The 18,447-nt window shown below is 35.8% G+C and overlaps 1 protein-coding gene across 4 annotated transcripts in view; it reads right to left on the reverse strand.

Moving 5' to 3' along the window:
• The window catches only part of LRBA (LPS responsive beige-like anchor protein), a 417,031-nt gene that overhangs the window by 13,714 nt on the left and 384,870 nt on the right, over positions 1 to 18,447 (reverse strand). For all 4 annotated transcript variants that reach the window (XM_064510803.1, XM_064510804.1, XM_064510805.1 and 1 more), the window contains exon 53: positions 14,972 to 15,139. In XM_064510803.1, the coding sequence (XP_064366873.1) occupies positions 14,972 to 15,139 (168 nt within the window). The remainder of the gene's footprint in view (positions 1 to 14,971; positions 15,140 to 18,447) is intronic.

An 18,447-nucleotide genomic window follows, 5' to 3' on the forward strand; every position in this document is an offset into this window, starting at 1 on the left:
TAATCTCTTAATAAATAATCATTAAAAGCTATTGCTTTTGTTTCATATGATGTTCGGCAAAACAGACTCAAACCCAGGAAGTATGGCAGACAGTTCAGAAGAAAAGAACCGCCCCCGCAACAAATTGGAAGCATAAGGGTAGACGTACGACCGTTAGGTACTTCTCAGGTGACCGATTCCACTGAACACTCACATTAGAGACAGTTGCTCTATCACAGTTTCCTCACCTAAACATGGGACAGGCACTTTTGAAGATACTTTAAAACACTGTGCAGACAATTCACAAATTTATTGTCCCAAAACATAAAACGAGGTAGCTTTACACATTTAAAGCTTTTGTTAATTTGTTTTCTTTTAATTGAGATGCCTACGTTAGCAAGACTCTGGAGCTCTGGTTTTATTATTTTGTTTAAATCGCATTTAGCACACAGATCTTTGCTGCACAGATCAGCAAGGAATTAATCTGTATTCTACACGTTATTGAAAAATTATCACTTTAAAACTTTAGAAATCAGAGTAGTTTTAAATATACAACGTTGTATTGGAGGTAATTAATGTAAGATGTTTGAGCTTCAAGGAGCTGTAAGAATCCATTTGCCATGCAAGTGAATTATTAGGAAGTGCAGATAAACAAAATTCTTATAGTATTCTTACTGTTTTACAGCAACTAAATTCCTATAGGCTTTCCCTACCTCAGGCTGTAAGTAACTACACACACAATGAGTACACACACAATGTGTTACTCGAAAAACAAAAAATAGAGATCGCGCATATATATTGATCACAGTCGACAGAAAATTAAATTTTTGTAAATAGCGTTGTATTTTTTAATTTAGACTTGATTTCAAATATAACAGAATAAGTCTATAGGTGGTCAGGTCAGCATTTCATAAATTGTATCTGCTGTTTACTAAATTATTTTTATTCTAAATAAATACTTCAAAATAAAAAAGAAATAAAAAAATCTGCATAGTATCTTTAAAGAAATTAGGAATTAGGAAATTAGTATTGAATAAATACTGTAAAACATAAGTCCTGTGAAAAGTCAGGCTGACTCCTTTGATAAGAATGTCAAGTATTTAAGGGTTTCCAAGCCTCTGATTTGCCAAATAATGGGGTCAACTTAAAAGCTGGTCGCAGAGCAGAACAGATTTCTTTAAAAGCTTTTAAACTGTTATTGCTTCAGAAGATTGTCATGGTTTTCAATAATGCAAAGAGAAAATTTTATTTTGTTGCTGGTTTAAGGGGCACCACTTCAAACTTTTCTAAATTGTTTTAGGGGAAGGGGCTTGCAGACCTTTTGAAAAGCTGGGGAAGTGACTTCAAAGGGAAGCGAGTCTTTGTCCGTTAAGCAGGTTTACGATCACTGATGCAAACCCTAACTAAGGACTGAAAAGAATACTCAGTGCATCTTTATGGAGATCCTTAAGGAAGATGAACAAGTCAAATGAGATTAAAGATAGTTCAAATCCTAGCTCTAATAACGAGGACACAACAGTTTTACAGATGTGCTTTTCTCAGCATGTATATATGTGCACGTATACAATAATATCCTTAATCTATACCATTGCTGGCTTGCTACTTGAAGTTGAATGCTGTAAGAACCTTAATGCCACATTCACATTGCAACAAATGTAGCCAATGATTTATGTAAGCCATAGGAAGTATATGTAAAGTTATTTCCCAGTAATGGACAGAATACTTTACCTTTACAGTAACCATTCAAATTATTTCAAAAGAGCTCTTCTACATCACAATAAATAATTCCTGCAAGGCTGTTTCCCCATAGAAAACAGCATAAAGTATCACTCTTCTTTAAGTGACTAAAGTACAATTTAAATCATAAAACTCTTGCTTCAGAAGATAAAAGAAGAGCACATGGTATCACATCAGCTTGTGGAGATATTTCAGTGACAAAATGTTAGGCGTTTGGAAACTACATTTAAAAAGGAACAGTGGCAATATGGGAAAGTCAAAATTTTCTTCTAGTTTAATGACATCCAGAAGATGATACACCTTACTGGATAACAAGAAATTGTTCATTATTGCTGGGTTGATCTCCTGTATTTTTTTGGCTTTGGTGATGTTGAGAAATAGAGCAGAATCATGAAATTTTAAATCTATCAGTAAGTTCCTAAAAAGACCGTTTTCTATATTAATTACTACTAATAATACACTTATTACTTTATTATTTACTAAGCTGTAATTATTTTATTAATTACTATGCTCTAAGAGCTGAGCCAAATACAGGAACTCTTTTAAAGAAAGTGTCCCCGTAACAAGAAATCAGGCTAGAGACAGAGTGAAAAACTTATTTCACAATGAAATATGAGATACTCTTCCTACTATTTCTGCATGAGATAATATTATGCAACACATAAAAAGGAGTATAGTCAAATTTTTTACGTTTTAATGTTTTATGCTGAGAAGACAGTTAATTATGATAAGTCACAGACAGCCAAACAGTAATTTTTAAATTATTATTCCATGATTGTCGAGGCTGTAGGGCACTTTTAAATGGAAAATTAATTATGTGATTTTATGTCAATATAAAATTCTAATTAAATGAAACATCAGCTAACTCAACTATCTTTTTACCTACTTCTTGCTAAAAGAAATGATTGAGTACTTTCTCAAAGGATATATAAACCAAACAAAATGATGTGTGTAGGAAAAGTCTTCTAAAAATCATTTTACAAATTTCCCAGTCTTTGAAGTTTCTTTGGTGTGATAAAAATTGAGGAAAATAATAATAAATTTTAAACAGATTTGAGAAGTAAAAATGTACTTAGAGAATATATGACATATGGACGCAAGCACTCTTTGAGCAAAACATAAGTAAATCAAGAAAACTATCTAATTTACTGCTAGGCTTCCCTGTTGATTATATAGCAAGTTTCGCAGTTTAATTACTTCAAAGTCATTACTGTAAACTATTATATAAACTCTCTATATTAACATTATTTACATATTACACAGAGTAGACATTTAATAAACAGCAGCACTGGTTAAAACCCATTTCACTGCTACAGAAAGAGTTGCTCTTTGATGGATGTGAAATCTTACTAAAGTGATATTATACATGATATATGTGATATATGAAGGATTCCTAAAACTTCAGTTTGAATAATCTTTCCTTTGTAGCGTGCACTTTCATATAATTAAGTGAACATTTCATGTTACATCGGAACTTTATTGTTGTCCTAGTCGTCACGTGACACTCCATCAGCATTTCCTCTAATCCCTTCAATCTTTTCTCAAACTACTTCCCATCTGTTCGGACTTTCAAAATCAAAAAGTGTAATCTTACGCCTAGATGCAAGCTGTGTTTATGCAAAAAACCTTTTACATCACTATACATTTTCTGCAAAGGGAACACCACCCTTGAATAAAATATCATTCTATCCCCAAACAAAATCAAAAAATGTAACTACAGAAGGTGCTGTAGTGCTATCAGATTTGTTTAGCAAAGAGAGAAATATTAAATGTATCTTGCAGAATTCATTCTAGTGAATATAACACAGGAAAGGTTTGCTGTACTCCTCCCCACAGTCACACTGTGCGAAAAGTGACTCTCATTTTTTCAGTACTAATACGAGAACGGACTATTTTTCCTATGCATTTTCTCAAGAGGACAGGTTGACTGTGTTTCCAAAACAAGCACAATAAAGAAAAGAGAGAGATTTAACAGGCCTTCGTGAACGGAATATTACCATGCAGATTTCACACAGTCAGTAATCCCCAGGCTCTGAATTCCCACACCATGTGCGACGTGAGGGTCTCTGGGACCAGTTTGCCCTGACTCAGGATTCATCTGCCGGGAGTCCTGGAAGTCATTCAGAGGGCTCCCTCCCACAAATACTGACCTTTTTGAAGCCCCTTGAAAGTATCTGCAGGTGAATATTCAGGGTCAGTGTACACTAGTATTTTAATATTTGCACCATCCAGACTTCATAAACCGCGATCAGCTTTGAAGTTTTAAAACACAGTCATTTTTGTTTGAGAATCTTCTAAAAAAAAAATTTATGGAGCAGCTTTTGTTTTACTTTTGTTTTTTAAAAAAATCAGTTTTTCTTCATATTTATCCCTTGTGGTTTATAGTTATAACTACTCCATTCCTGGCAAGTCCAAGTAAAGAAACTAAAAGCCCAACAGGGAAAAAAAACCCGCAAACATAAAGCAATTACTTCGGTCAGAAATAGCACCTACTGCAGAATTGCAGTAAGATATAATACATCTCTATAACAATTTGCTGAACCTGACTTTAATTTGGAACTGATATACTATCTTATACCTTGGGCGAAAATGAATTTGAGATGAGAGCTTCCATATGAGAATTTAGCTCAATTTAGCAGTTTCTGATTTTTTCCCCCATTAAAATAATTTATATCCGTTGAAAATAATAAAAATGTATCGCTTCAGAATAATACTGTCCTATAACAGTATGCAGTGTGAGTCTGTGCTTTAGCTATTTGTTTGCTTTTGTAAAATTAATTTCAAATCAATTCATCAGTTGTGTATTTTACTAGATAGATGTTTTCCACCTTTTTTATCAATGTAACTAGGAGTATACTAGGAATACTTCTGATTACATAACATATTCTTGCACTCGGTGGAGTAGTGTTTACCTCTGTGATGCTGGTGTTAATAGAAATTAATTCCAGAAACTCTTACAAGTTAATTTCCTGCCTGAGTCAGAACTATCGTCGTGACCAAACAGTTTCTACAACATTAAAGTTGTTCATGAAGATCCTCAAATTATCAATTCTAGACTATAAATTATTACTTCTTCTGCATTATTCTGCTCTGTCCTATGTGGTATAGCCTTAGAATCAAATGGTAGTCATTTTTCCCAGCAACCAAACAAGGTAAATAAATGTGATATATTAGTACATCATTCCGCCACTATGCATATGGTGCACATTAAGGTTGTATTCATCTACCATATGAATATAATTCCTTTTACCACATCAACTATTAGTTACAAGTTGTAAATATAGCATTGTTTTTCCTGGAACCTGAAGGTCTGCATTACATCATGAAGCACTAAATATCCTTATCCTTCTGGAGAATTTCACATATATACTTTTAGTGACACCTGAAGTTGGATACGGCCAACATACCAACATCAAAACTCTTTCTCTATGTTTCCAGTCTCAAAATACACACTGCCTCCACTTGTGTCTGGACAGTGCCTCAAAACTTGCTACTACAATAAAATTGCAATTACTTCCTCTGACTCACAATTCCTGAAACACATTCTCCCTCAGCCAGTTGAAAACAAGGATACTATAGATGCTGGGCATAACCCTGGAAGACATACTTTTCACACGAAAAAAATATGTATTTGTATTACACAAAACTTACAAGCTCATTAACAGCAAACCACCATGACTATTAAAATGTTTTCCAAACCATCAGCCACTGCAATTGCAGGTTCTTTCGAATGAAGACTGTGTCCTCGTATCTATAAGATGACCTTCTTGGCATTACATAAATAGGGAATTATATTGCTTATACAGCATCATTGGAGATTTCTAGATATACCAGAATTCATCCACCTGTTAGATCTCATCTTTTTTCAGTACAAATATTTGGAGGCTCGGACCATCATTTACATGTGATTTACAGAGTACTTGGAGGAATGAGGCCTCAATCTCTCTGAGGTATCAAAGTGTTACAGTTTAAAAGAAGGAACGAGAGTGGCCTTTTATCGCTGCCCGACCGCAGGCTCTGTTCCAGACTCGCGCAGGCATTCGCAGCGCTCGCGGCAGCGCTGCACCAGCACCGCACCGGGAACGCCAGGCTCAGCCGCAGGGGCATCAGGGCCTGCGGCCACTGAGCTTTCAGGAGGCTTCAGTGGCTAGTGCAGAATAACGCAACCAATGTTCGGGAGAACTATATTTAGTGGTTGTTACCCTTTCCAAAACATGTTATGGCTATTTTTGTATGCCTTGTGGGTCTTCTCTATGAAATAAATTTTACTCAATTTGATTTACAGGAATAGAAAAATGTAATACTGAACTTGGTAAAGTTCTAGGGAAAAAAAGTATTCCATTTCTTTTTACAATCGCACTTAACAAAACACTCCTGACATATTTCTGTTTCAGTTCGTATATCAATCTTAAATTCACTTTGTGTTTTCTCATGAGTATGTTAATAAAAAGAAGAAAAAATTATACTACAAACGAAATCCAAATGTTTTTTGCACCAAACATGTCAAAACACATATATTTTAAATATTGTACTAAGCAGTGTTTTGGAGAGGATGTCTCAGCACCAGCTTTCAACTCAATGCCAGCAGATGGTGCTGCAGGATTCTTGCTTTACACACACTGCTGTGCTACTCCCTCCAGCCATTTTTGAGAAACAAAGAATATTTGTTATGTCTGCAGTTAAAGAGTGTTAATATTGAATTATTTACTGGCTTTTTGGAAAAATGACACACACAATAACATAACGTACGGGGGTCGAAAAATAAATGTGCTGTTGCACACGGAAAATGAGCACATGCAGACGGTTTCTGAACTCTCAGCTCCGTACTATCATAGAGCAACTCTCTTAACAGACTGACTACATTGAATGGCATCTGTAGACTTTTTAGCTGCAGCGATTTCAAACATTTTAATATTTGGAGGCTCTGAAAATTTTTGGTTATTATGACAAACCACTATGTGACAGAAATTAACACCTATGTGACAGAAATTAACACCATTAACAGCAGAATTTCCATTAATAACTAATGTGATTACTGATTTATGGGCATCCTGATACTATACTACCTGGCATAATAAATGCAAAGGCAAATATTGACAGACATAATTTTTAGAACTACTTCTCATTTAAACTTTTTAAGAAGAACAGCTTCTATATACACCACTTTCTAAAATATATATTTTATATATATATAAATTATATATAAATATATATATTATATATATTTTAGGAAACAAGTTAAAATCCTAAATATTTATGCTATAAACCTTCTTTGAAAATGTGAAATGCTATCTTCTGTATTAACACGGTTTTTGAAACTGAAAACAAAGGTCCAGATCATGCAGAAAGTTGGGAATCAATATGTAGGTAATTCAAGATGAGGATAAGGATGGGGGACACAGGTAAGGAGGTGATTTTTTCTACTGATTTAACATCAGAAATATCACCTGCCTGAAATCAGTGTGACTATACACTGTGTACAAAAGCAAGCACATTCGTAAATCTTCATCAAATTCAGCTTTACAGGATTAGTGTGTCTGAGTACAAAGAAATGAATACCCAAGATGTTTCTTTTTCATCGACCAATGCACAGATGCTCATCGGGTCATATTTTCAGAGTTCAAATCACCTGCATTATCCACTTAAAAAAACTAATTATCAGGCAATCATTTATAAACAGTTTAAGTTTTCAAACTGAAAAATGCATGTAGCAGCTGATAAAATACAGGATTTTGTGTTTGTTTTGCTCTAACTAATGCAATTTTAATTAAGGAATTCTCTAGTCTCAAGACCATAGCTTTACTTTTATAATCATATTAATTGAAAAACAGACTTTCAGATACTTAAGTACTTATTGGGGAATTGTAGCCATAAAAAAACCAAAATACGGCTTCTTTTTAAAGTAGCTCAGCTAGTAGCTAGGCTGTTCTTTGGCAAGACAGGAAACTCTGGAAATTAAACATGGGATCTTTTTGGAGATTTTATATTTTATAATTTTAAAAGATTATGTATTTTATAAACTTAAATCTGAAGACAATACTGTACATGTTAGCAATAGTAGAACTGTTCAATGAATCTTCTCAATTATGTCAGGTCATTCATTTTAGGTATTAAAATCACTTGCTTACATTTGAACATGTACCCTGTTACACAACTACACCAGTAATTTCTCTACACACTTCAGAAAACCTGAATACAGCACCCTCAAAAAATACAAAGCTATGCAATGAAGGCACCACGATCCTCATGATGTGAATATGATACACAGAGGGTAACATTTTCTCGGTTTATGTGCTAACATAAAAAAGGTAATATAATTTGTTTTATTCACATATGTGTGGAAGATCAATGCAATAAATCACAAGAGACCATATTAGCATTAGTGGTAGTAATAAGGTAATGCACAGATTCTGTATATTTCATTAGTACTGGATACTTTTATTGACTAAGCCTTAATTTCATTGAGGAAATCATATTTCTAAGTTAGATTTTTTTATTTTTCAAAATATGAAAACTGAGAAACAATTATGAGCAAATCTGTAGGACTCCTGAAAACAACAGAAGTCTCTTCATATTCATTAAATATAGGGCAAAAATAATATAACAGTACTTCGCCTTGTCCTCAACTTACAAAAATGCCTGCCATCTTATAAGCACAAGCAATACTAAAATGATTAAATTCACCACTGCGCCTGTCCTCCAAGAAAATACACGCCAGACGAGATAATTGCAACGAGAAAACAACGGCTTTGTAGCCACACACTGAAATTCCCTAAGCGAGTTGGCCTCTACAAGGTAGGCAGAGGGGAGAAATCCTGAAGAGGAAGGACTGGACAAAAAGGGAAACTGCATCTACAAAGACATTTGGTGGTAAAGGAATCCAACACGAAAGTCTGTCTAGCAAGTCCTTGGTGGCAATTTTTAACACATAAGCAACTACTAGAGATGACCTTCTAGCTATGATTATAACCAACATAGCAAAACAGAACAAGCACATGATGGTGAAAAGTGGAGCAGATATGAGACATGCTTTGTAAGGGAAGGAACATGAACAACAAAGTAATTTTTTTTTTTTTAAGCATTTGAGGAAGAGAGCTTTCAATAGATATGGAACATTTTTCTGTAAAATCTCATAGGAAACAAGTCCATAGAAAAGCAAAGAAAAAAAGTAATAAGGATAGAAGCACAAACTGCCCTAATGCTGAGGAAGGGTAAGAAACCAGCCGGCACAACTGAAAGCTCTCCCGTGACTGTAAACACAGGAAAAAAAAAAATCAGACAGAAAGCTCAGAATAGGTGAGATTTTTCTGGGCCAGTATAAGAGACAGGGCATGAGCAAGCAGGGACAAAACCAGGACGGCCAAGCATAGACGAGATACAACTAGCAATGCCATCAAGCCATTCTACCACACACGCTCATACATAAGAGGATGATCGGGAGTTGGTCTGTTATTCAGTAAGCAGCAAGCAATATCAACAGACGATGCCAGACATTTCAAAGTATTTCAGTAAAAGTCTTCTGTAAAAAGGCCAGCTGCAGTCAGGCAGCAAATGTAAGTCTGTGCAGCAATAGATGAGTGTTGTCCTAGACAAAACTAGAGAGACAAGAAATTAGAGAACACCTAAATAAGCTACATACTTGGAACTCAGCTGGCCTGATAATACTGATCTGATGGTACTTTGAAAATGAAACTAAATAATCCCAAACCTCTAACTGTTATTTTATAGAGACTGGGTGAGGTTCTACAAGACTAAAAAAAAACATTTTACTGTTTATCTTCAAGAAGTAGGAGAAGGAAGAACTGAAATTAGACCGCAATCAGCTTAATTCCAACAAACAGAAACATACTGGCAGAACAATTTTTTTTATGTGTATACAACTTGCTAGAAGAAAACAAGATGATGAGTAACAGCTGATTCGGATTTGACATGCATAAATCATGTCAAAGCAATCTTATTTCCTGCAAAGGCAGAGTAACAGGACTTGTGTTCAGGGAGACATCATATATTTTGACTTTAGTAAGGACTCTGGCACTGTTTCACACGGGCGAACGCATAAAGAAAACATGGAAACATGTTTAGAAGATGCTACTATAGGTCAGATGAAAAAACAGCTGGAAAGCTATATTCAATAGGCTGTTTTCAGCTATTCATTATCAAAATGCATAAATGCATGAATTGGCCTTCCTGGGACATGTGCAGTCTCATATTTTTTTAATGATCAATTTGATAGAATAAGACTGCAAATTACATTTGTGGATATAAGTTGCTATCGGAGGACAGGATGACAATTCAAAATGAGTTTGACAAATTGGAGAAACAACCTAAAAGATGCAATCCAGTAAGTTTAAAGACAAGCTGCCTCAGTCAAACTACACAGAGGATGAGAAACAACTGACTAGACAGTAATTCTTCAAAAAAGACTAAAACTTTTAGTGGTTCATACACTTAAAGGATTAATGCTGTCATGCTGTTTTAAAATAAGCAAGTATCCCATGTGAGAACAGAAATACGGCTCTGTAAACCAGGTTCTTTTCTGCCTGTTGCTGGAAGGGCGTCAGCTGCGATGCTGGGTCCACTATGAGGAAGACAGACAATCAGAGAGGAGAGCAACAATAAAATCAGAGATCCAGAAAAACAAGATTTATGGCAAAAGACTGAAAGAATTGTATTATTAAGTCTGGGGGGGGGGGGGGAACTGCCGGTCATGATAATTTGAACAGGTGGAAGTTCTTGCAAAAAGTAAAGACAAAATCTGTTCTCTATATGAAGAAGAATAAATATGTAAGAAGTGATAGAATTAAACTGCAGCAAAAAAGAAATAAGTTAGACACTAGGAAAAGATTTCTGATGATGAGGCTTATGAGTCCCAATAGCATATTTGCCTAAGCTTTTAAGGACAGGCTGGACAAATATCAGTCAAAAATGGTTTTGGTGTTTAAGCCTTTTGGGGAAAAAGAGAATAGACTAGATGACCTGCCAATGTTCCCGCCAACCCTGTTTTCTATGTTTCTGTCATTACAAAGTAAAATGCAATCCCTCAGCCTAGGAAATGTCCCAACACTAAAGAGGAGCCACTTCAGGTTCAAAGTGAGAGCAGGAACTGAAAGGGATGCACAGCATTTTTATGCAAATACAGCCGCTCATCCCTTTCTTCGAGCCCCGGTATGTGTTCCTCTCCCTGCCTCACCTCCCCGCTGCCCCCTTTGCCTTGCACCGGCCAAGGGCGAAAGACTGCACGTTTCTGCACGCACACCGCCTTCTCCAAATAACCTCGACACATAGCACCACTCCATCTGCGCCCAGTGCAAGTCTTGAAGCGTTGGATCACAGCCCCAGGTGGTACTTTGCTATTAGATCGGAGTCTTTAAATACGCAAAAACCAGTCTCATGATACAGACCACACGTGGTGCTTCAAGGGGTACAAAGGGGAGGCATATTCACCGCCGCCACCTCCCCACCTCGAGAACAAGCCATTGCCAAGGAGCGGAAAATAAAAGCCCTTGACGCGATCCAAAGTGACTTTTTATGCCATACACCTCCACAGTAAATTACACTAATTAATGTGAACTCAACATGGCTCAGGGCTTTTCTAAAGGATACGGCTATTTCAGACCCTTGGCTCTGTTCCTAATTATTTCTAGGCTCGGTCACAAATTGTCCACAGAAACATTTCTGCATCACAAAATTAGGAAGAAAAAAACCCATATTTGATCAAAGAGCACGGTGAAATATTTTTTGAATTTCAGGTTTTAATTTGAGAAGAAGGAAAAAAGGACTTAATGTAAATTTAATCAAGCTGTTTTGTAAAGAATAAAAATAGTTTCCAGCAGATGTGTCTCATGTAAGAATTCCATATCTTTGAGATTTAAAATCATCAAATTTGGTTTAAATTGATCAATATATTCAAGGGTTATCAGAGACAAAATAAACAGGCAGACTGCAAAAGTATCATTTCTTTAAGAAATCAGCTTAAAAGTTAAAAATTAAAAAGTTTAAATAATGACTATTGCAGTAACATATTTCTTCTGTTAAACCAAAAATGTAAAGAATTTTTCCTCCAGTTGGCCAGAGAATTGTCCTTGATAAAAAATATCAAACAAAACACTTATTTATCAAGTATGCCATAGCCCACCTGGCTTGTCAACATGAGTTAAGTGCCATTATAACACATGAATACATGTAGCCAGAGATCAAGAGCTCAGTGCTTCCTAAAGTAATGAAACCAGATTATCGAACTTAAATAAAATGTAACTGGTGGGGTAGTGGGTGCCCAATGGGATAGTATTTAGGGTAGCTTCATCACAGTGGTCTGCTGACTGCTGTATGTCAGAGGCATCAGGTACTATGAAAGAAGGAAAGAAATGCTCCTGTTTTAGATTATTTCTGTTGAAACTTCTCTGGTATTATGATTTTTCTACAGTGCCATAGGATGCCTGTTGCTATGAAATCATATTTAAGATGGAAATTAGAGGTAATTAATTAAAGAAAAAACCGAGGAAAGACGTTTCAGCCCTAGAGTATCTAAAATTCCAATGAATAATGTTTATTAAAAGCATGTATAAACTGTACTTTGAGGTTACAAAACATAACCTTTACATATAAAGGGATAAAATTATACAAGTTAAATATCTAACATCCCACATATTGGTGGAAGTTACAGTTGCAGCAACAGGGCTCAAAACCCAAAAACATATTGCAGTAACAGGGCTTAAAATCCAACAAACCTGCTGGTGCTTTCCATTTCTGACACAATCAGAACTAAGCAGAAACAGCTCTTTTTATTTGCCTTTTCAAAAAAAAAAAGTGATTGAGCAGAGATGCCTATAGAAAGCTATTTCTGGGAAAAATTAAAACCCCAGATTACCATCTCTTTGAAGCAGAAACTGTCTTTTCACTATACACGCGTATAGGCCTACGTAGAGTACCATGAGATTCCAATTCATCACAAAGGCTTCCAATGATGGCTAGATCACAAAAAAAAATCTAAATCATGGCAAATAGAAAAAAAAAAAAAAGAAAGAAAAAAAAAAGAAAGAAAGAAAAGAAAAGAAAAGAAGCCATAGTGCTTCCCGATAATCACAGGTACTATTAGGATTACAAACAAAGAGAACAGTAGTTAAAATAAGCCAGTATTAACTTTGAAAAATTCAAAATTTTAATATGTTAAGAAATTGCTTTAGAGAAGATGGACAATGGTTTATAACAAAATCCACAGACTTATTCTAGCCATTACAGGTACAAAATCTCAGCATGTGATCAGCTACAGTCATAAAGGAGCCCACAGCGCCAAGGTCTTGCTCATCATGCAGGCAAGGCTGGCAAATATTCATCAGGAAGAATTTCTCAGGACAGGCCTACAGATCTGCAAAGATGGGCTGCACTTGCAGACCAGGAAACCAACATAAGGAGGCACCTACAAATGTTGGCTGCTTCATAGCAGTAAAATGTGTAGATTTTTTTCCTCAGGAGGACAGCTTTGCTCTTCAGAATTTACAAGGTGTGCCTGACTGATCGGTCTTGCTCCTCTCACAGGCTTTTTGGAGTTTCTACGTTTACAAGCTCTGCAGAAATAGTACAGAGTTTGCATTTTCTTTAAGCTGATAGACTGCAAAACATGTATAAAGTATCCGCCAAGATTTTGTCCCTCAACCAAAGCCATCTTTTTTAAACATGCTCATAAAGTTGTGTTAGCCATCCCTTTCCTTGAATCAGACTGTTCAGATGCTGACAGTTTGCTCATATCACCTGCCCGAAGATTCCGCAGCCCTGTGAGTTGAACCTAAGTATTGTTGAACAGTTTTGAAACACAAGGCCAACATCAATTAATTTTTAAGTTCAGTTCAGATATTTCATTCTAATATGCATTCAGTTATGCTTCTTTAAGAGTCCTAGGGAAGCAATTTTAGTGGAGCCACCTTTTTTTTTAATTCAAATAACTACAATTGAGTAACATGTTGAGAATGAAATACACATCTTTACCAAACTCATTAATTCAGAAGCTGTTGGATATTGCCAGTTTTAATGGCAGCATATGCCCAATGTAACAACACTTCCTATTTTCCAAACGTCCATTTTGTCTTTTGCAGGCGACGGCTAATTTTTAGAAGTATTTTATATATGGTCAGAGAAGACCTTGAGTGAATGACAGAAAACCTAACACCCTTCTGAAGAAGGACTGAATATACTGCTTCTCACTCTTCTTCAGGGCATTTTCATTTTGGCTGATGCAGGAGAAGAGGACCACTATTTGGCTATGATGCGCCCCTCTATTCACCTAATTAAGCTCTCATCAGCTTTCTCAAAAGCCTCTTACTGTTGTGAGCTGTCTCACCCAGGCTTTTGGTGAAGCTGCATGTTTGCCTTCTTCCTTGTTTTGGGGATCAGGAATTAATTTTTTTGTGTGGAGTAAAACTGGAATGATTTCAAGAGCACTTTCTGCTTTTCCTGTTATGTAATACAGACTCAGCTGGGTTGAACAGACATGGAGCTTCACTGTTTTTCTCTGGAAGTGATGAGCTAAAGGGAGAATTTCCATGCAGAACCATGTGAGATAGAAGAGATGGGGACTGTCATGTGAATTTGGGTGTGGAGGGGTTAAAATCAAATTAGGCTGAAGCCGGGCTACTCTGAGTTATTAGTCTGGTTATATGGTTTGAGCCCTGTTGCTTGCACTGGAACCAATTAAAATGCCTAGTATGTGAGAGCAAGGATTAGGCACGTAGCACCCTACCAAAGTGTTAAATTAATAAAGTAGTAGCCTGCTTCTTTAATCCATCCCATGTGTCTGTCCTTCTTTCACCTAAACGTCCTGCTCAAGTCATTACACATCTCATTACAATGACCTTAGTCTACATTAAAAGGCAGTACCTGAGTAACTATTGATAGGTAGGATAGCACTGTGAGTGAAGTGTCAGAAGCTATACACATAAGATTATAGTGGCATAGGATACAGTCTGCTTTAAGTGATGCATGGTAATTCTCTCAATCCCTGATCCACTCCCCCCTCAACTGAATAATGCTGGCAAAAAAAAAAAAAAAAGGAATTGTAATGTTCAGTATTTTATAACTTTATAAATGAGGAGTTCTACTTGTGCTGCGGAACAAGCACTGTTTACACTCAATTCTTTAAACTAGAACTGCAAATAACTACAGAACAGAAACGTTGTACTTTGATATTAATGTTATCTAGAACTTTGTCATGCAAGATGCAAGCCATTTTAGACAACTTCCTTATAAAACAGGTTTTGCTTACCACTTGTATTATCACCAATGATATTGGTTTTGCCATTCCAATACCAGAGCAGCAATGTTGCGTCACGTGATCCTGAGAGAATGTAACAATTTCCTCCAATATAGGATTCAGAGCGAGCAAGACAGGTTACAACATCCCAGTGTCCAAATACTACTTGCATCAGTTTACCTAAAACACATAAAATTGATTATGCTTTAACAGTACTGCTTTTATTCTTTATAAGGCACACTAAATACATTATAAGGTATTTTAGACATATTTGCTTTATAAAAGAAAGTTCAAAGAACTACAGTTGAATATCTAAGGAACTATAGAAGAGTACTCATTTTTTTCTTGATTTTGTGGAAACTTTTTTGAAAGCGCTACAGTCCATAGAGAAGTCAAGATTATACTTTAATTCAAAGTCCAACCATGCCAGAAGATTTATTTTTATTCTATACATTTACATTTATTTTACAGTCAGGAAACGTGATCGATTTGCTTTTATGGCAGTTTACTGATGAAAGGAACAGTAAAAATGCTAGTCTGATGATGATGTGGAAAACAGAATCAAAAGAGGCACCAGAATAGTTAGGACACAGATAGCATGAGAGAAGCCTAGAAAATATGATATATCCAGCTGTCTGAGCATCTCCTTAAACAAAGAAAATGCACAGATTCAGTTAAAAAATTACATTTGAGCCTAAGTTTATCTATCACTATTAACATAATTCCCAATTTTTCAAAAAGCATCCTTCTTTTTTAAGAATTTCTGTAATGCCCCAAAAGCTCAGAAGACAGATCTGGCAGAAGAAATTCTCATCTACTGCATACAGGACAAACACTTGGACCCCTGATAGACACATAAACGCTAAAATGAAAGAAAAGCTCAGAAAAATTCAACTTTTTAACTAGGTGGTTAAAAATGTGCCATTCAAGAGCCTATATAAACATGAATATGGCTAGTACCCTTTAACCTTAACTAAACATAACAATGTTTTCAGAAAAATGTGAATTTGGATACTCGTGCAGATTGGGTTTGCATGTGGGACAGCGAACATGTGTAAGGTCAACTGTAGTTGCTCTCTGCTAGACCACTTTGCAGAGGGAGAAGGAGCAGGTGGGGAAGCTCCTTCTTCGGCAATGTGGCTGCAGGCAACGGAGGATACCCACCAGAGGCTGGCTCCTACCACAGCAAGCACAACCAGTGGCCCTGCCAGTTTCTGAGTCTGCCAACAGCGTACTGACTTCTATGAAATGAGTGTGTAAGCACTGAAATCCATCTCCTTAGATGCACTGAAGACTAGCAACTGTAGACCTTGTAGAGCCAGAACAAGAGAGTCACACACACAAAAAAAATTTATGAGCCTAGATGGCCCATTAAGTTAATAAGGGCAAGGCCAAATTCTGCATCCAGTGACAAGGAGGAGTATGATGCTGTTTATGTGTAACCTTGAATTCCTCAGCCCCAATGACCATGCACCCATTTATGCTTTGGGTTGACTGAGGCCATCTTAATTTGCATGTCCTTCACTACTTTGCCGCTATACCTGACAAATACAAAATAAGTATCAGGAGTTAAGCCTTCTTCTCTTCCTTTGTCTTTCTTGCCCTTCCTTTGGTGGAAAACCAAAGGCACACATTAAAGCTACAGATGATAAAGAACTGGTAAGGGCCAGAAGGGGTAAAAGAGTGATGAAAGGATCAACAATGCAGACACCACCCCACCCCCCACCCCCAAAAAAGAAAGAAAGAAAAAGAAATGCATAATACATAATGTACTTGAAATAAAATGTTCTGAAATATATTTCATAATAATAAATAGAAACATGACAAGCAATAATAAATTAGTGTTGGGACTCAGATTAGGCACACCTTAATAACATATTTAAATTAAAAACAATCAGTCAATTACATAATATGGAGAGTAAGAAACACTTCATAGCTCTTTCCACACAGTACAAGGGCATTGTATTCAGATCCAGCCACTAAATAACATAAACTGTAACAAAAGACTTAAGAGAGTGGTTCTGAGAAAAGAGCAAAAACAATGTTAAGAGCCAGAAGAACTGATTTAAAACAGAAGATTTAAAAAATAATTACATTACAGTGGAGAAAACCAGCAAAAACATGAGAAAGGTACAAATACCTACAATACCTACAAAAAAATGGGATTACTTAGTTTGATACATGAAGAAAAAATGGAATAACATGATGGAATTTGGTACATATACATCAGATTTAAAATAAAATGCTGACAAATCTTGTTAGCTAAGTTTGACCCTCCAAGAGAAAGGAATTCAACAAGAAATTGTGAAATGAAGTACTATCACATAAGCATTTTCAGACTGAAAGGGACAAGCCACTAGAAGGTATGCCCAAAACCGCAGACTGAGGTCACTGTGCACACTGGACTTCTTTCTAAAGCAAACAACTAATTTGCATATATATTAATAAAGAAAAAATACAGTGTGGATGGGAATTAATATAGCAGTCATCTCTGTATGTCAAGGCCTTAATTTGTGTCACAGGGTCACATAACTGTCTCAGGTGCTGACCAATCAATAGATCTTGTCAGAAAGTTACTGAACTCCAGACCTAGGAAAGGAGCAGTGACCACATAACCTTATTTTGGCAATATAGAAAAAAACCTTACAAAGTATAGGTTTTTTCCTGAAAGTTCAAGTTGTCAATGATTGCTTTAGATTTGAAAAGAATTTGACTATGTGATATATCTTTCAGCTGTGTGCCCTTAGGTATTCAACTACCTGAGGTGATTTATACTTTTAGAACAAGTTTATGCTATAAACATCTCTGAGTTTGAGAGATTCTTCTTTCAATTATAGTCTATGTTTATAGATCCTATTCTAGAAAACAAACATTTTGAAGGCTATTCCTTTGACAGTTGTTAATGTAGTTGCCTTTTAATTCTACTTTGTTGTCACGGAGCTAAGGGTCATGCAATTTCATCAAAATGATCAAAACAAGAAATATGCTTTTGCTCTTTTATATTTATAAAAAAATTTTTTTGTTAATCTCATAAGAGTTCCTCAACTTTTCTGTTTGTTTCCTTTAATATGAGTTATCCTCTCTATGTGGTAATATCAACCATTACCATATGCACTCAGATATCCCTTTCTGACAGAACAAATTTTCCACTTAATGTTCTTTTTGACAGCTGTGCTACAAATAATTAAAAGAAAAAATCAGACTCAAGTCTCTGCACTACTGAATCTAAAAAGCTGTCTGAAAATCATTCCCACTGCTGGAGGAAGGTTTTATGGTGCTTCTGCTGTACTAGTTGTGCTGAGAACCTATGATTTATGTTAAAAGTATTTCCTGTTAAAAAAAGAACAACCCAAAATCTAATAAGAAAAAGGTTCCTTTTTTGTGTAAGTGCTAAAATATAATTGAATTCAACACTTGTGATAACTTGCCATTACACATTACTGATCACATCATTTTTTTCCCTTGCTGTTTTCCCAATTTCAGAGTAT

The sequence above is a fragment of the Dromaius novaehollandiae genome, chromosome 4 (assembly GCF_036370855.1).
Source record: "Dromaius novaehollandiae isolate bDroNov1 chromosome 4, bDroNov1.hap1, whole genome shotgun sequence".
Taxonomy (NCBI): domain Eukaryota; kingdom Metazoa; phylum Chordata; class Aves; order Casuariiformes; family Dromaiidae; genus Dromaius; species Dromaius novaehollandiae.